We start from the raw sequence: 20134 nt of genomic DNA on the forward strand, positions 1-20134 counted from the left end.
CCTAATTACATAGGGTAAAGCTAAACTTAATATTTAAAAAATTAAACCTACTCTTGAAAACATGAATTGTATTTAAGTTTAGGAACTTCTCATTAAATGATGCTGTAAAAAAAAAAACAAGAATATACAACTTTTACAACACAAGAATAACAACAAATCAAATTCCTTGATATTTTAATATCTATACATCAAAGTAATGTCACAAAACTTGTCATGAATGCATTTTTATTTATGTCTGGATGACATCATTACCAACCGACATCTTTTCTGTTATGATCAGGAAACTTTTCTGGTAACAAAGAAAAAAAATTACTCCAAGTTATCCACATATACAGCATTCTACTTTCTATTCAGAAAGCTAAGTCATTCTTTATTGTAACAGAAAAAAAGAAAAAGAATTACAATCTTTTTATTATAAAAAGAATTATAAAAACAGGAGAAGTGTTATATATTCCTAACTTGTCACATACTCTTAAGTAGTTTTCTAGCATATCGCTTAACAGGAACCTATATTGTAAAAGTAGTTTTTAATAAGGTCTTATACTTCACATAATCACAGATATATTGGCATTCTCTCATTGATTAGAAGTATCATTCTCTACAGTGGAGAGGATGACTGGTATAAAAATACCACCTAATGTATACAGAGCTAAATTCTAATTTTACGTAAGGCTCTTAATAGAATATATGAAAAATCATAAGACAAAAATCTTAGTATGCTATCCTCACACACACACACACACACACACACACACACACACACACACACCCACATACATAGTTGGTCCTACCAATTTCTAGACGGTTTAAATACAAAATCAACCCAAGTTCCTTTGTGTCTTACTTAAGGACAACTATCAAGGGGGTTCAAGTAATTGTCTTTTAGGCCCTAAAAGATCAAGGCAGCTATTTCGAGTTCTGCTGTGTTCTACTTACAATGGCTTTTTTAACAGATAAAATATAAAGTGTACATCTAACTTAAATCTCATATGGTTTCTTTATGTTGAATTAAAAAAAAATGTGCCCACCACGAAGAATCCTTGTCATAATGTATCATTCTGCTGATATGTACATGGTGATTTTCATGTAACCCAGATGGAGCAGTCAGCACATGGTACAGTTGTATAGTAAGTAATCACACTGCTGGTGTTGAAGAAAATGACTGAAATCCACACACTGAATCATGAACACATCCTGATGCATGAATTCCAACCATTTATTTCAAAAACCATGTTGTGTTTTTGCTGAAGCAGATCTTTCATTTTAATCATACAGACTTTAAATTGAATCCCTTGCCTTAAGCCAGCAAATGGCCCGATATATAACATTTCAGCTTCATTTTTTTTCATTTAGTACATTATATCAATTCTCCTCACAACTTGTAGAGGTAACAATATACTCTTATTCTATCATCCCCCTTACTCCCAAAGAGTATACAAAACAATGGTTTTGAAATATATTTTCTATGGAAACCTTTCCTCAAGCACTGATGCAGAAAACTGAAATTATATAGCTGCCTAAATGTCATGTGCTAGCTTGTAGCACAGAAACAATGCTCCAAAGAGGACATGTGCCTTGCTTGAGGGGGCAAAAAAAAAGTGTCCTTTTCATCAGTGTATCACACAGCCACATACAAAATGACCAAGGCACTTGGTACAGCTCTAACTAGCTCTTCTACCTTGCCGTGTCCTCATGCATCCTCCAAAGGACCCTATCTCACCTTAAAGTATCAATTTACCTAACAGTTCCCAACTTTGACATTTAAAAGCATGTTTACAAGAACAAGACATCATCACTGTTATTACCACCACTGCAACTACAAGCAATTACAAGTGGTTTGGGGCAGGGAGTCCAAAATTATCAGCAGAATTTAATTAAACAAATTGGATTTGGGCAGAAAACTGTAGGTTAACACCCTACTTCTATAAACAATGCCATGAAACCCTTAATGACAATACGAGGCATTCATATAAGTTCTCAAGAACCAGCAATTTCCAGGCAAGATGGAGGTATATGTAAATATGCTTTCCTTCCACACACAGTCAAAAGGACAACAACAAATTTAAAAACAAAAAGCAATCAAAACTACCAGAAACTCAAACTGAATGGAAGTCTGACAACCAAGTAGTGAGAGAAGAAACATTCACCCAGATGGGTGGGCGGGTGGAGACAGGCAGCCAGGGCAGGGAGGACGCACAGCAGAGCAATGGCTGGCGGACCCATGATCCCATTTTCATGCGTGGATAAACTGGGATGAGCAACTCAGGCGCAAGACACACCATGCAACCCGGGGTTCCAGCAGGGGGAAATAAAGCCTCAAAACCTCTGCCTGTAAAAACCTGTGGGGGTTGCAGCCATGGGAGAAACTGCCGGTCTCACAGGAGAGTCCACTGGAGGGACCCATGGGTCCTAGAATGGAACCAATCACAAAACCACTCACCTGGGAATCAGCACCAGAAGGGCCCCATTAGCTTGTGGGTAGCAGAGGAAGTGACTGAAAGCCAGCAGTGAACCAGACAAGCAGCACTGTTCCCTCTCTCCCCCTCCCCTACATACAGTGATACAACACAGCAAAGTGGGTTGCCCTGCCTTGGCAAAGACCTAAGGTTCTGCCCCTTACAATATAACAGGTGTGCCAAGCCAAAGAAATATGGCCCAAATGAAAGACCTGATCAAAACTCCAGAAAAAGAACTAACCTAAGCGATGAAGAGACAGCCAATCTATCAGATGCACAGTTCAAAACACAGGTAATCAGAATGCTCACAGAAATTATTTGAGTATAGACACAAAATAAAGGAAGAAGTGGTTATATAAAGTGAAATGAAGAAAAATGTCCATGGAAAATGTCCACGGAACAGTAAAGGGAATAAAACCAGTACCCAAATCAACAATTTGGAACAGAAGGAAGAAATAAACAGTCAATCACAACAGAATGAAGAAACAAGAATTCAAAAAAAATAAGATTGCCTAAAATATTGCCTGTAATGAGAAAGACTCTCAACAAGAATGTGTGGGCTAAATTAAAGAAAATGATGCTGCTACAAAAAATGTTACCTGCAGGTTTATTTCAGTCTGAATTTCCTAGAACTGAGAAATCTTATGACAAAATGCCTGATAGCAAAGTCATCACATGACCGTCCTCTTAAAAAGTCTTGCTTATCAATTTTTTGTAAAAGTCAAGCAATGTACTAGACATTTCAAAGCAAGCCATGGCAGAATTCTCCCTATTCCATGTAGAATTCTGATTTTATACTAAATGCCTGTTATAATAAATGCTTTTTTCCTAGGTGGCAGTCAAGTGCTTGCCATCTAATGTCAAGTGGTTTTAACACTCATAAATTTCTAGAGACTCTCTGACTGTGGTTTTCTGTACACATTTTAGAAATAATAGTACCATTGTCTAATGTCTAAAAAGTAATCTCCCTTCACTGGCACTTTTTAGTCTTTTAAATTCATTTTTTTCCTCAAAATCTAAATTTTGAGACATTCTCATTCAAATGTTTTGATGCAAGACAACTTTTCCACATTTTATACTAACTTCCTAATTAAAATGTATTACCATTTTCCATCACAGTCAAGGCATGTATTAAGTCAAGGATGTACACCATCAGAGAAACTAATAAAGATTACTCTAGGTCAGGATTATTACAAATTTTTGCAATGTGCAAAAACTGTTTTTGGCATATCTTTACCATCTTTTCTACAGGCAGGGTAGGCAAAAGTAAGTTTACGGTTGTGAGTACACAAAAGTCTATTCTTGTATTGTCATTTATTATTATTAACCTACTCTTGCCCACTCCTAAAGTATGATTTACAAATTTGTATCTCCAACTCTATCTGTCCCTTGAGCTTTAGACTTATATGTCAATGACTCACTGACACCTCTTCTTGGATGTCTTAAAGGCATTCAAAACTAGTTTAAATGTCCCAATAGGAAGGACACTGACTATCTCCAACCCTTATCCCATTCCTTAACTCTTCAACCTAAATGAACCCCCGACAGTAAACAGAATCTTCCTACCCCCATCAATAATAAATGGAACCTCTATATCCCACACCCAGTTTGCTCCGGTTAAAACTTTAAATGTCACCCTTCACACCTTCTTTATCCTCATTCTTCACAGCTTGAAATCCTGGAAAATCTAACTCCAAAACATACCTCAACTCCATTCATATATCCCCAAGTCTATATTAGGCTCAAACACCAGCATCTATTCCCTGGGTGACAACCCGCTTACTGGTCTTTCTCCCCTCTCTTGCCCATCTACAATGCATTCTTTCCAAAGCAATCTTCTAAAAGTATACATCTTCTAAAAGTATACATCTTCTAAAAGTATACATCTTCTAAAAGTATACATCTAATGATGTCACTCCACAGTTTGACGGTTCAGTGGCTTTTTTTGTATTTAGTTTCAAACCTCAAAATTGCTTAATATCACCATTAATAATCAGTGGCTTTTTTTGTATTTAGTTTCAAACCTCAAAATTGCTTAATATCACCATTAATAACACCCCCCCCACCCGACTTCCTCTGCAACCCCACCTCTTTCCCTCCTCCAGCTGTGCACTGCACATCAGCAACAGTATCCCCTTTGAATCCATGAACAAACCTCAACCATGTATCTACTTCAGGTTGTTGTACAAGCTGCTTCCTCTGCCTAGACTCCTCTGACCCCAGCTGTTCGTAGATTTGGCTCCTTCTTATCCAAAGAAGTTCACACCTCCTGTCTCGTCAGAGAGGTCCGTTTCAACAGGTTTCGAGTACCACCCCACCCACCCACCTGTACTCTATTGCATCCCAGACTCGCACACTTCACAGTCTATCTTCCTCACTTTAAGGAAAACTATCAGGGGTGTTCAACCTGCAGCCTCCAGGCCACATACAGCTCAGGATGGCTCTGAATGCGGCCCAACATAAAATCATAAATTTACTTAAAACATTATGAGATATTTTTTCTTTGTGATAACATGTTGCAGTGTATTTAATGTGTAGCCCAAGACATCTCTTCTTCTTCCAGTGTGGCCCAGAGATACCAAAAGGTTGGACGCCCCTGCATATGAGAGAACTTTCAGCCTCCAAACATCCTCAGCACCTCCCAATGTTTCTCAAGTATATTGGGGAATGAAACGCACTTGTCGAAACACTATCAGAAGAAAGGAATGAATGAAGAAATGAGTGAATCCATAAGATATGCTTAACCTTTGCTCTAACAAATGCTATAATTTTAGTATGATATATGAGCAAGGGGTATCAATAAATATAAACTGTGGTAGAATTATATATGACACTAAACTTTTGAAATTTTAATAGTAGTAAAAACACACACCAATCTGATGAAATGAAAGTTAAAAGCCACATATTTTACTAGCCAAAATAGCCTCTTTCTGTAATCCCAACCAACAATTTAAATGTTTGTTATTTAAGTACAGGAAGTACACCAAAGTTACAAAAAAGATCTGTAACTTTAGAAAACATATTTGGTTCTCCCTTTATTTTAAAATGGGGACACTACCATCTACCTTGCAGAGGTGAAGTAAAGGTGTGGCCATAACGTGCCACAATATATAGCACACAAGACTGAATAAAAATTTACTTATTATATTCGTTGGCTTATTCTGAAATTATACAAGGTCTGTACAGAAAAAGTCCAGCCATTGTTAATATAATGAACACAGACTGTGTGACATCAATGTAACCTGGAAACCAAGGAGAATGGACTGGAATGCACATGTGTGAACAATAATGACTTAACTGTACTGGTCAGTGGGGGCAGTAGATGCCATTGAGTAAGCAGGTGTACTGTGTGGCCATCACATTCAAAATGACTAAGTGAACAGAGCAATGAATCTGCATCAAATTTTGTGTTAAGCTTCCACATTCCTCCACAGAAAATATTTGGATGACTCAGAAGGCTGCAGCTAAGGACAACTGGTGACTGCTACCTTCATCACAATAATGCACCTGCTCATACATCATATCTTGTAAAGAGTTTTTTGATGAAACATCAAATCACCCAGGAGACTCAGCCCCTCTACAGCCCAGATTCGGTGCCCTGAGACTTCTGGCTTTTCCAAAAACTAAAATTACTTTTGGTAGAAAAGAGATTTCAGAGCAGATTTTCCTGGTGAGAATCAGGAAAATAAGACAGGGCACCTGATGGCAATCAGGAGAACCATGTGAGGTCCCAAGGTGCCAACATTCAAGAGGATTGTGTCTTATGTACAATATGTCTTCCAGCTTTTATCTTCTTCAATAAATATCCTTATTTTTCAAATTGTGCAACTGAATACTTTCTGGACAGACCCACAGATGCATCAGAGGATACCAAATATGCTCCTTTTCCTTAAAAATCCAGGAGAAAAAGATCTGCTACTTTCTACATGATTTCTGTCCTCTATGAATAAATGTGTGAATGAATGGATGGGATGATTCCATGGGTCACTTAAAATGACTTCTACACAATTCTTCGGGGAATATTAATGAAGCAGAAACCAACAATCATCTACCATCCTTTTTTTTCCTTTGTGTGATGATGATGCTTTACTATATACATGTTAGATTTTACATGTTTCACTCAAGATAAGAGAAAAAGGAAAAGTTAAGATAAGCATCTTTAAAGATGCAATTTACCATAAAGCAGCTTTTGTGGCCATGTTTATTATGGACTACTTATTTTTGTTTTTGTTTTTTGTTTTTTTAATTGTTATTCAAGTACAGTTTTTCTGTCTTTTACTCCCATCCCAGCACACCCCTCCCCAGGCTCCCCACCTCCCTCCCATTGCCACCTCCCTTACTTTTTGTCCATGTGTCCTTTATACTAGTTCCTGTAAATCCTTCCCCTTTACCCCTGGAATTCCCTCCCCTTTCCCCTCTGCTCCCTGTCAACCTGTCTTCTATTTCAGTGTCTCTGACTATATTTTGTTTGCTTGTTCATTTTGTTCTTTAGGTTCCTGATAAAGGTGAGATCATATGGTATTTGTTTTTCACCACCCGACTTATTTCACTCAGCATACTGCTTTCCAGTCCCATCCATGCTGTTGCAAAGGGTAGGAGCTCCTTCTTTCTTTCTGCTGCAAAGAATTCCATTGTGTAAATGTACCACAGTTTTTGGATCCATTCATTTACTGACCAGCACCTAGATTGTTTCCGTCTCCTGGCTATTGTAAATTGTGCTGCTATGAACATTGTGGTGCATAGGTTCTTTTCAACTGGTGTTTCAGGGTTCTTAGGATATATTCCTAGCAGTGGAATTGCGAGGTCGAAAGGCAGATTCATTTTTAGTTTTCTGAGAAAATTCCATACTGTTTTACATAGTGGTTGCAGCACTCTATAGGGTCCCCTTTTCCCCACAACACCTCCAACACTTGTTTGTTGCTTTGTTTATGATGGCCATTCTGACCAGTGTAAAGTGGTATCTCATTGTGGTTTTAATTTGCATCTCTCTGATAGGTTGTGATATTGAGCATCTTTTCATATGTCTCTGGATCCTCTGGATGTCCTCCTTGGAGAAGTATCTGTTCAAATCATTTGCCCATTTTTAATTGGGTTGCTTGTCTTCTTACAATGGAGTGTGTAACTTCCTTGTATATTTTGGAGATTAAACCTTTGTCTGAGGTATCATTTGCAAATATCTTTTCCCATATAGTTGGTTCTCTTTTTATTTTAATATTGTTTTCTTTAGCCATGCAGAAGTTTTTATTTTGATGAGATCCCATTTGTTAATTCTTTCCTTTGTGCCCCTTGCTCTAGGGGACATATCAGTAAAAATGTTGTTGCGTGAAATATCTGAGATTTTCCTGCCAATGTTCTCCTCTAGGAATTTAATGGTGTCACGGCTTATATTTAAGTCTTTTATCCACCTTGAATTTATTCTGGTGTATGTTGTAAGTTGGTCCTTGAGTTTCATTTTTTTTGCACGTAGCTGTCCAGTTCTCCCAATACAATTTGTTGAAGGGGCTATTTTTATCCCGTTTTATGTTGCTGCCCCTTTGTCAAGTATTAATTGCCTGTAGAAGCTTGGGTTTATTCCTGGACTCTCTGTTCTGTTCCATTGGTCCATGTGCCTGTTTTTATGCCAGTACCAGGCTGTTTTGATTACAGTGGCCTTGTAATACAGTTTGGTATCAGGTATTGTGATCCCTCCTATTTTGCTCTTCTTTCTCAAAATTGCAGCAGCTACTCTGGGTCTTTTATTGTTCCATACAAATTTTTGAAATGTTTGTTCTATGTCTGTGTAATATGTCATTGGTACTTTAATAGGTATTGCATTGAATCTGTAAATTGCTTTGGGTAGTATGGACATTTTGATGATGTTAATTCTTCCAATCCATGAACAAGGTATATGTTTCCATTTGTTTGTCTCTTCCTTGATTTCTTTCTTCAGTGTTGTGTAGTTCTCTGTGTACAGGTCCTTTACCTCTTGGTTAGGTTTATTCCCAGGTATTTTTCTTTTTACTATATCAAATGAAGTTTTTTTTCTTGATTTCTGCTTCTGCTAATTCATTGTTGGTATATAAAAATGCCTTTTTTCTGGATATTGACTTTGTATCCCACTGTTTTGCCTAATTCATTTATTAGGTCGAGCAGTTTTTGGGTAGAGTCTGTAGGACTTTCCATGTACACTATCATGTCAACTGCAAACAAAGACAGTTTTGTTTCCTACTTTCCAATTTGGATGCCTTATATTTCCTTTTCTTGTCTGATAGCTGTGGATAAAACGTCCAATACTATATTGAATAGAAGTAGTGAGAATGAACAACCTTTTCTTGTTCCTGATCTTAGTGGAAAAGATTTTAGTTTTTGCCCATTGAGTATGATGTTGGCTGTAGGTCTCCCATATATGGCTTTTATTATGTTGATGAATACTCCCTCTATTCCCACTTTGCTGTTTTTAACATAAATGGGTGTTGTACCTTATCAAAAGCTTTTTCCACATGCATTGATATGATCATGTGATTTCTGTCTTTGCTTTTGTTTATGTGATGTACTACATTTACTGACTTGTGAATATTGAACCATCCTTGCATCCCAGGGATGAATCCCACTTGGTCATGGTGAATGATCTTTTTTTTTTTTAATTTTTATTTAATTATTTTTCAAGTACATTTTTTTTGTCTATTTCTCCGATCCCAGCCCCCCCCCGCCCTGTCTCCCCACCTCCCTCCCATTTCCCCCCTCCCCAGTCCTCATCCCTGTGTCTTTCATACTTGTTCCTCAAAATCCCTCCCCCTTTTTCCCCTTAAATTCCCTTCCCTCTCCCCTCTGGTCGCTGCCCACCTGTTCTCTATTTCAGTGTCTTTGTTTTTATTCTGTTTGCTTGTTTGTTTTATTCTTTAGCTTCCTGTCAAAGGTGAGATCATATGGTATTTGTCTTTCAATGCCTGGACTATTTCACTCAGCATAATGCTTTCCAGTTCCATCCATGTTGTTGCAAAGGGTAGTAGCTCCTTCTTTCTCTCTGCTGCATAGAATTCCATTGTGTATATGTACCACAATTTTTGGATCCATTCATTTACTGATGGGCACCTAGGTTGCTTCCAACTCTTGGCTATTGTAAATTGTGCTGCTATGAACATTGTGGTGCATAGGTTCTTGGAAATTGATGTTTTAGGATTCTTGGGATATAATCCTAGCAGTGGAATTGCTGGGTCAAAAGGCAGGTTGATTTTTATTTTTCTGAGAAAATTCCATACTCTCTTCCATAATGGTTGTACCAGTCTGCAATCCCACCAACAGTGAACTAAGGTCCCCTTTTCCCCACAACCTCTAGAATGATCTTTTTAATTTACTGTTGGATGCGATTTGCCAATATTTTGTTGAAGATTTTAGCATCTATGTTTATCAGTGATATTGGCCTGAAGTTTTCTTTCTTTGTTGTGTCTTTATCTGGTTTTGGAATTACGATGATGCTGGCTTCATAAAAAGAATTTGGGAGTCTTCCATCATTTTGGATTTTTTGGAATAGTCTGTGAAGTATAGGGGTTAGCTCTTCCTTAAATGCTTTGTAGAACTCTCCTGTGAAACCATCTGGTCCAGGGCTTTTGTGCTTCAGGAGATTTTTGATTACTGCTTCAATTTCATCTGCTGTTATTGGTCTGTTCAGGTTTTCCGCTTCTTCTTCATTGAGTTTTGGAAAATTATATTTTCTTAGAAATTTGTCCATTTCCCCTAGGTTTTCAAATTTCCTGGCATACAGTTCTTCACAGTAATTTCTTACAATCTTTTGTATTTCTGTGGTGTCACTTGTAATCTCTCCTCTTTCATTTCTGATTGTGTTTATTTGGGTCCTCTGTCTCCTTTCCTTCATGAGCCTACTTAAAGGCTTGTACATTCTGTTTATCTTTTCAAAGAACCAGCTTCTGGATTCATTGATCCTTAGAACTGTGCTTTTAGTATCTACATCATTTAACTCTTCTCTGATCTTGGTTATTGCCTTCCTTCTACTTGCTCTGGGCTGTCTTTGTTGTTGTTCCTTCAGTTCTTGTACGTGTAGAGTTAGGCTGTTTGTTTGAAATGTTTCTATCATTTTTGGTAGGCCTGTATTGCTATGAACTTCCCTCTCAGGACTGCCTTTGCTGTGTCCCATAAGTTTTGGGTTGCTGTGAGTTCATTTTCATTTGTTTCCAGAAATTTTTTTGATTTCTTCTTTAATTTCATTCTTGATCCATTCATTGTTTAATACCATGCTATTCAATCTCCATGATTTGGGGTGTTTTGGTTTTTTTCCTTTGGGGTTGGTTTCCAGTTTCAGTTCCTTGTGGTCAGAGAAAGTGCTTGGTACAATTTCAATTTTCTTGAATTTGCTGAGACTTGTTTTGTGTCCTATCATGTGGTCTATCTTTGAAAATGTTCCATGTGCACTTGAAAAGAATGTGTATGTAGCTTCTTTGGGATGAAGGGCTCTATTTATATCAGTTAAGTCCATTTTATCTAGGGCGCTGTTCAATGCCACAATATCTTTGTTGATATTTTGTTTGGAAGGTCTGTCCATTTTTGACAGTAAGGTGTTAAAATCCCCTACTATAATTGTGTTGCTGTCAATATCTTTCTTGAAGTTCTCTAAGATTTTCTTTATATATTTGAGTGCTGCTATGTTGGGTACATATATATTTATAATATTTATGTCTTCTTCATGGATTCTTCCCTTGAGTATTATTAAGTGACCTTCTGGGTCTCTCTTTATGGCCCTTTTTTTTGAAGTCTGTTTTGTCTGATATGAGTATTGCTATCCCAGCCTTTTTTTCCTATCCATTGCTTGAGAAATTTGTTTCCAGCCCTTCACTTTTAGTCTGTGATGGTCTTTTGTCCTGAGGTGGGTCTCTTGTAGGTAGCATATGTGTGGGTCATGCTTTCTTATCCATTCAGCTATTCTCTCTTTGGATTGGAGCATTTAATCCATTTATGTTAAATGTTATTGTTGATAGGTACTTATTCATTGCCATTTTTGTACCTGTGTTCTTCTCTGTGTCCCTCTTTTCCTTCCTTTCTTTAAAGCAGTCCTTTTAGCATCTCTTGCAGAGATGGTTTGGTGGAGGCATATTCTTTTAGACTTCTTTTGTCTTGGAAGCTCCTTATTTGGCCTTCTGTCTTGATTGAGAGCCTTGCTGGGTAAAGTAGCCTTGGTTATAGGCCTCTGGTTCTCACTACTTGGAGTACTTTTTACCATTCTCTTCTTGCTTGGAGTGTTTCCATTGAGAAGTCAGTAGCTAACCTTCTTGGGGCTCCCTTGTATGTTATTTCCTTTTTCTCCCTTGCTGCCTTTAAGATTCTCTCTTTATCTTGGAATTTTGCCATTTTAATGATGATGTGTCTTGAAGTGGGCCTCTTTGGGTTCCTCTTGATTGGGACTCTCTGTGATTCCTAGATTTGTGACTTATTCTCTCATCAAATTAGGAAAGTTTTCCCTCATTACTTTCTCAAATAGGTTTTCTATCCCTTGTTCTTTCTGAGAATTTCCTCCTTTCCTTTCATTTGGGGATTGTTTCATTTTCTTCCCATTGTTTGTGACACTCTTCTTGTCAGCTTCAGCTTCTTAAATTCATTTGTTCTGGCTTCTTGGGTTTATGATGTGAACTTCTGTGGTAAAATACTTGTGAACTTTGGTGCTGTAGTCTCCTTGATCTCCCAAGGTCACTTGTCTTGGTCTGTTGTTTAAGCTGGCTGTGTGTTTGTCTTTGGGTTTTGGTTGTTTTGGGGTCTTTCTTTTGTGGGTCCTTCCCACCACCTGGTTAACTGATGGTCCCTATGGCCACCACCTGTTTTAATTTGTTGTACTGGTTAGGGCAGGTTGTGTTGAAGCTAGTTCTTCCATGTCTACAAGGTTTTAAGGATTCTCTTTTGCTCTTGTTCAGTTGTTTGTACTGGGTAGGTTTATCCGCTGTTTAGATGTATTTCCAGATAGGTCTTGGATTGAGGTTTGTGTGGTTTCTACTCCCTCCTTTGCCTTCTTATGTTGTTATGTTGGTGGTTCCTTTGTTGTTGGGTTTCCTCTTCCAGTGGGTATCCTGGAGTTCACCTACTCCTTTTTGTGTGTGTGTGATCAGTTGGAGGGGGAGGCAACATGGTTTATGACAGCAGGAGAGTATTCTGTGCTATTTACAGTAGCATCTGGTAGAGAAGAGATAGAAGATTTTAGGCTGTGTATAGTGTTAACCATAATCTTCAACCCAACTAGCCACTTTTAAGAAAGGATGGACAAAAGATAAGTGTGTTGTTGGGGAGTGAATGCTGGTGAGTTGGATATAGACAGCAATAAGCTTGCGGGAGGTCAGATTCTGAGGTAAGGTGAGAGGAAAGGATAGTAAACAGGTGTACTGTGGAAACAAATAGAGTTAACCACTACAGTAATAGAGTTCAGGAGACTGTGAAGTGGGCTAAGATCCAGGAGGTGTGTTGTGAAGTATTTACAGTTGTATAGAACAGCTATTATTTACAATAATATTAGACAGTCTGTCATAACAATCATATGACAGACTCTATGTGATCTGGATAACATGAATAGGGGGTATAGACCTTCGAACAGTATGCTAAGGTAACACAAGTAACGTGAAGTATAGAAAATTAACAATACACTGTGAAAGAGAGAACAGTGGAAACCTGTCAAATGATACAATATAACCCGCCAAGGCAAAGAAGCCTATACAGAAAAATGAGGAATACAAAGATATTATTAAAATATAAAAGATGTGAGAATAATGAAAAATACACAAGTATAGAGTAACTTTTAGTTTCTCTGCTATAGCAAAGTGAAATTTGTCTCTCTGTCTCTACTGTTGGGGTGCCCCCTCTTTGGGTTCAACTCTGGTCTTTTCACAGTTCAAAGTTGTTTATGTCACTTGTCAGTAAAAGAAAATAAAATAATATCCTAATAATTAAAAAGTGATTATTAGAGCAAAATTATGATTAAGGTTAAATACTTCAATTGCCTCTTAAACCCAATTTCTCAGAATTTCACAAAGTCACAGTGACCATAAGATTTTCACTATGAGACAATTTTCTTCACTACAAGGCCATTAAACCCATGGTTACAGAGTTTAGTGAGCCTCAGTGCCCCTGGAGGATTACAAACTACAGATATGCAGGCCTGCCCCACAGACAACCTACCACCCTGGGCCAGGTATCCGGGCTTTAAACAAGTGGCCAAGGGTTTTTCATAAAACAGAAAACTGTTTTTAGAGGCATTTTATTGTTTAGGAGATCTATAATGTTTTTTTAGCCTAAAAGCAGGTGTCGAGATCTTTACTCACTGTAGTTGACCAAAAGAATTAAAAACATTGTTAGTGTGATTAGATCACAATCAAACTTCAGAGCCATGGAACAGGCATGCAACTGACCATACACTGTGTGAATTACCTCACCTAAAAAATACGTGAGGGAATCAGACATTGCAATTCTGCATTATTCATAGAATGTTTCACAGTTACAGCATAAAATGAACCCTTTAATCTCGAAAGCTCATTCAAAACATTTTAAATAATCATATATATATTTTAAAGTATTTCTGGACAAATAAAATTTAAAGGTATCTCAGTCTGTGGTACATTATACTGTCTAGTACTTCTCTACCTGAAAACTGAATTTAAAAACTGTATCATATAAAATTATCTAAAAATTTATTTCACTTACTATTTAAAACATTTTTGTTAGATTAAAAGATTTTTTTAACTTGTGTAAGAAATACAAGAGACTCTAGAAAATTTATTCATCATCAAATCTGCACAAGAAAGCAAAATCTAAAACATAATTTATTAAATAACTTATGAATTTAATATGCAATAATTGTAGAAGATCAGTTTAGTTTGCCTTATCCTTGGTTTTTATTTGTGATCTCATAGTTAATTTGCTAGAGTGTGTTATTTGAAGTTACTGAGTAAGAAATTACCCCAAAGATCTAACAAAAATATTGACCACCTTAATGTAACTGATCTTCATAAAACACTTAATCCAACAATTGTAAAATATACATTATTTTCAAATGATGAAACATCCACCAAAAAATGCCATTTATGGGGCATAAGTTTCAATACATTTCAGAATATTTTTTCTAACTATACTGTACATGTCTTCATTTTAGCATTTTACCTACTTACCATGTGGAATTTGTTTAGAGTGTGTTTGTTGACTGAGGGTGCAGGAAAGAACAGTGAGAAAGCAAAATCTGTATTTTGTAAACCTATAAGGCATTATTATATGGTGCTAAATATAATGAATCCATTCAGCGCAGTGTTCCCAAAAGTACATGTCACAGTCCCACCAAACTTACTCATATAACAACTCAATATCCACAGTGGGTTATTCCAAACAACACACAGAGCTGGAAACACCTCAGAGGCAATCTTAGATACTGGTTCTCATTCCCTCTACTGAAGGGCAGAAAGTCAGTATGTAAAGTGGGATGGCACCAACTCAAGGGAAAGCTATGTCTGTGAACCATCAAATAGGAAACACAGATAGAGAGAAACAAGTGCTCATCACAGCTGCTCACAGCACAGATCCGATGATGCAAGTCCTCAGACAACACCTCAGCTGTCTCCACAGTAAGTGCAATACCAAGCAAGTGCATTAAGAGAGTACACAGATACGTAAAACAAAAATACATGCCGGCATGTTAGCAAGTACAAATGAAGATCCATGTGACTTCAATGTGCTATGGTTGATGGACATGAAAATTATTTATCATCAACTCATAAACAAAATACAGGCTACTATCCAATCCTTTTTCTTTAAAACATAAAGTATGTATGTGTCTATATCTGAAGAAAAAGAGGGGTCAGGATGCAAAGGCCACTCAAATGCAACAGTAATGAACTCAGAGCAACAATGGCATTACAGGTGATTAATTCCTTCTTTGTATGTTTACTTTTCCTCATAAGTAGCTATATAATTGTCATAGAAGGAAAAAATCCAAGAAAGAAATGAGGGAGGGAGAGAATGGGAGTCCTGGCTGGTGTGGCTCAGTGGACTAAGTGCTGGCCTGTGAACCAAAAGATCACTGGTTTGATTCCTGGTCAGGGAACGTGCCTGGGTTGTGGATCAGGTCTACATTAGGGGGTGCACGAGAGGCAACCAACTGTTTCTCTCACATATCCATGTTTCTTTCCCTCCCTTCCCCTCTTTCTAAAAATAAAGAAAATCTTGAAAAAAAAAAGATTGAACAAGGAAGAGGAAAGTAATGAAAGATTAATACAACATTAGTTCATCCCTTATTAATACATATTATGGCTTTTTAAAACTCCATAGATGTCTGTAGTACCTTAAGCTTTGGAGCTGAACCACACAATAAAATCAGTATAATTCAAATCTTTAGATGGTACTCTTCGTGTGGACCTCAGGAAAAGAATTTGAGAGTCACCTACTCCTGGCTCACTGGAAAGCTCAAAACAGATAAATGGCATCAAGAAAAATAGCAGCAAATCATAAATGGGCAGAAAAGTTCTGCAGTTTTGACCCAATGTGTTCCTGGCCCACAGTAGCTACAAAAGACAAAACCCACAATAGCAGGTAGTGGTAAATCATACAGCTTTCAATGTACATAATATATGGTAGCTGAAAGTTATCCTTTTCTCTTTAGATTTCAAGAAAACATAAGACATGCACCAAATCTGAGGCAGGAACCATGCATGCTAGGAGTAAACAAGACACAAGAGCTGTGCTTACCCAGCTCACCAAGAGGAGGAGCTGGTGATGGATGAGGCAAAGGGGGGCAATGAGAGAAAGCCCCAGCAGGACCATGCCCAGATGATTTTACAATCCTCCAACCCATGGCCATAACTGTGCTAGTTCAGCCTACCTTGTGCTACTTCTTGGCCATGATGTACAACTGTGCATGCAGTCAAGCCATTCCATAACTATGTTATAAGTCAACACAGGAGAGCGTGGCCAAAGTCTGCTCAAGGCTCATCACCTCATTACAATGAAGAATTTGCTGACTTCTACATGCAGAGACAAATATCCTCTCACAAATTCTTAAAATATTGAGAGCCATTACTCCTCCCCCTCCTTCCCTCAAAGAGTGCAGACAAAAGGCTGGGGACAAGCAATCACTGAAGTGCCTGTAGGTGCCCACATTCATGACACAAACATCACAGGCTGCATTGAAGCAGGCCTTCCGGTAAAAGCCCCCAAACAACATGGAGGGAAAGATGGCTTTCCAAGAGCCCAGGACACAGGGAGCTGCCAGGATGTGCACTGGGTTTGGAGCCAAGTGGTGCTGCATCACACAGACCAGCTGCTGCAATGGGCCAAAGTGCGAATCAGAACTCAGAAACCTGCATATGGCACACCGAAACATGTAATCATCATAATGATGAACCTGAACTGTCAGGAAAAGATGTTATGTTTTGTTAAAATAAAGGAGGAAATTGAAAAAAGACACCTTTTAAAGATATATCCATTTAAAAAGTTGCAGTCCTAAATTTCCAAAATTTAGCACTGACTCCCAGGTATCAAGGAAAGAAAGCATTTATACCCTAGGATTTAGGGCAGTGAAGATTCACAATACTTATTATAAAACACACATATCACAGTGAGTGGCCTGAATGTTCTTTAAAGTATATGTGTCTAAAACAAGAAACAGGAAGGAGAGTATTCCCACCTACCCACTCCCTACCCAGTCTTTACAAGAGGCACTCAAAGCAGCTTCCTCTGGATGTGAACTCACTCTGTCTTTATCATCTGCTACATCACAGAGGATGTCGTCAAGGTCCAATATTCCTCCATCTCCATGTTCTAGCCGATGTACCTGTATCCAGTAGCTTGGATCCTGTACAAAAGAACAAAAACAAATGCACCAAGTTAGCATCACTGAAAGGAAAGGCAATAATTTAAACTGCGATAACCTCCCACTTAAAAAAAAGAATTGGCCCCATCAAACCTATTGCAAGTAATGTAAAATTCAAGTCGCTCCCTATCTCTGCTTTGAATCAATTTTCCTGTTCTTTTATGATGGAGTCACTCATACACATACTCTTTTCTTTGGCTCACATGCTGATACACTGTTATGACAGAAACTGCAGAAACCAACTGAATGCACTGCATCAGATATACTGATTTCTCTGACTTCGTGGTTTCCTATTATCCACCTGCCAATTCACAGAAATATTCTAATAAGCAAGTAACATAGCATATGTTTGAAAAACTAATGTCACAGCATATCAGAATAAAAGGCGGCGGCATACCCTGGTTACTCAAAGTACTCTAACAGGCCTGATACACTGACATGGAATAATGTTGACAAGACCATAAGTGAACAACGCAAGCTCAAAAAAACAAAGGCCCAAAGAAACTATATTCCTACTCTTCTGTACCAAATGATATTAACTCTGAAAAGGAAATCAATATCTTGGGGGTCAACAAAAAAAAGATAACCCTAACCATCATTTCCTGGCCACTTAGAATACATCACCCTGCTCTTTGCCTCCCCCCAAGGTGGATGATCTAATCAACTTAAATATCAACTTTTATTCTAAAACACTTTGATTCACACAGAAGCAGACTGACCTCTAAAATGTGGCCTAAAAGAAAACCTTTAAGCTTCCCAATCCTCCTCACTCTCTCCATATGAGATCATATCCTACAGCTTTTATGTAAGATTTGGAGCTACTCCTTTGAAATAAATTTCCACATACAGATTTTCACACCCTCTTAACTGTGTATTTCAGAACCTATGCTCCAGGCTTTTCCCCATCACCTCCCTTGTCATGGCTGTACTAAGCCCTGCCTAGCTGTATGCCTCCCCTCCAGGCCCGGTGCCTCCAGTGCCTGGAGCCCCACCTTAACTTCCAGGCTAACCTTCCCCATTCATCAAGGCTACTCAATCATCTGCTTCTTTAAGAGCTCTACCTGACCAGAACACCCCAAGACAGGTTAGAAGTCCATCTCCAACTTTACAATATGGAAAATAGCATTCAGATGTCAATTTGAGCCATTAAAGCTGTTAGTATTTCACTTTTACACATGCTAAAGTAACAGTACAACACCTTCTGTTGACCCTACTTCACCATCTAGTTACTATATCAATTCTCTGATCTTCTTTACAGCAAAACGTTTTAAAGATTTCTTGTCAGATTCTTCTCCTATAACCCCATGCCAATCAGGCTTCCTCCCCACCACACCCCCAGAACTGTCCACCAATAGCATCCATGTTGCTTGATGCAATGGTCCATACACAAAACTTACTTGCGTATGGACCATTGCACCACAGAAGTTGACCCCACTGACCATTCCCTCCTCCTTGAGATATTCTATAAACTTGGTTTATAATCCTTCAACTATCTGATCGAGGATTATCTAATTTTAAGATTCAGTTTCTGAGGGAACCTGATTCACTGGTCAGTTATGCCCAGTAGCCATGACAAGACCATGTGAAAGCACTTATCAAGTTGGTACATACTAAATGTCATTCCATAATTCACGCTGAATGGAAGGAAGCAACTATTTGGAGAGAAGGAACCGATAAGGAAATCATCAGTAATCCCCAATGAACATACTATATGCGAAAAAGTCAGATCTGAGCAAGCCACATGAAAATGACCTCCTCTCACAAGAGGATAAAAACCAAGTAGGATGTTTATGCCAGTGAGAAATATACTCCTTGGAACAGGAGATTTTAATTAGCAGCCTTTGTTAATGCAATTTTCTCTAAATAGATAAAGGACTTGCTGTATTTTCAAGGAAACAATCAAGTATCCATCAGGGAAAACTGTTTTCTACACAAATTAGAGCATACTTGTTGATTGCACTTCTATGGTAGTTTACACTAAAAAATCTGAATAGTACAATCATTGCCGTAATAGCTATAGAAACTTAGAAATGTAACTGAACAAGAGTAAAGTCACTTTTAAAAATGCCAAAATACTAATTCTACAATCAGTATACTTGTCATTAGGTAAAAAACGAAAATAATGTTACCTAGACAGGCGCCAGGGAGTCTCCCCCACTGGCCAAGATGGTGGCAGGGGGAGGTTCTTCCACCGAGTACTCAAACCCAGAAAGATAGTGCCTGAGCGTGCAAAAAGCCAGCAAGATAACTGGATAGACACACAAAAAAAAAAAGCCCTCCACTCCCTATCTCTGGAAGAACAACAGGCTTTGGCAGAAAGAGATGTCTTTGGGATGGGAGTCCACCATTCTCCCAGGTTATGCGGCACCTGAATAAAACCTCCTCTTGCCTTTTGGAACAGCACGTGCCTCACAAGTTTGGCTCTTGTGGTGGCAGGCAGTCAAACCTCTGTGTTTTGTTTGGTTACAATGACACAGCACTCAATTTAGAAAAAAATGTTTCTCACTTAGGTTATGTACATTTAAAATAACCAAAGATTTGAATGCTGCCCTGGTTGATGTAGCTCAGTGGATTGAGCACGGGCCTGAGAACCAGAGTATCGTGGTTTGATTCCCAGTCAGGGCACATGCCTGGGTTGTGGGCCAGTTCCCAACAGGGGATGCATGAGAGGCAACCAGACATTGATATTTCTCTCCCTCTCTCCTTCCTTTCCCCTCTAAAGATAAATAAATAAAATATTTTTTAAAATATTTGAATGCTAACAATGATTTTACATTATGATGAACAAAAATCCATCAAACATAAGCAACAAATGAGGAAAGAGGGTCATCTATCAAGTACCTGGAGAGAAGTA

General features: G+C 38.2%; 1 protein-coding gene across 18 annotated transcripts in view; it reads right to left on the reverse strand.

The window, feature by feature from the left end:
- Positions 1-20134, reverse strand: part of PARD3 (par-3 family cell polarity regulator) — a 766077-nt gene that overhangs the window by 657578 nt on the left and 88365 nt on the right. For all 18 annotated transcript variants that reach the window (XM_053668874.1, XM_053668872.1, XM_053668873.1 and 15 more), the window contains exon 2: positions 17161-17262. In XM_053668874.1, the coding sequence (XP_053524849.1) occupies positions 17161-17262 (102 nt within the window). The remainder of the gene's footprint in view (positions 1-17160; positions 17263-20134) is intronic.

This window comes from Artibeus jamaicensis, unplaced genomic scaffold, assembly GCF_021234435.1.
Source record: "Artibeus jamaicensis isolate MK-2021 breed Jamaican fruit bat unplaced genomic scaffold, CSHL_Jam_final contig_515, whole genome shotgun sequence".
In the NCBI taxonomy this organism is placed as follows: Eukaryota; Metazoa; Chordata; class Mammalia; order Chiroptera; family Phyllostomidae; genus Artibeus; species Artibeus jamaicensis.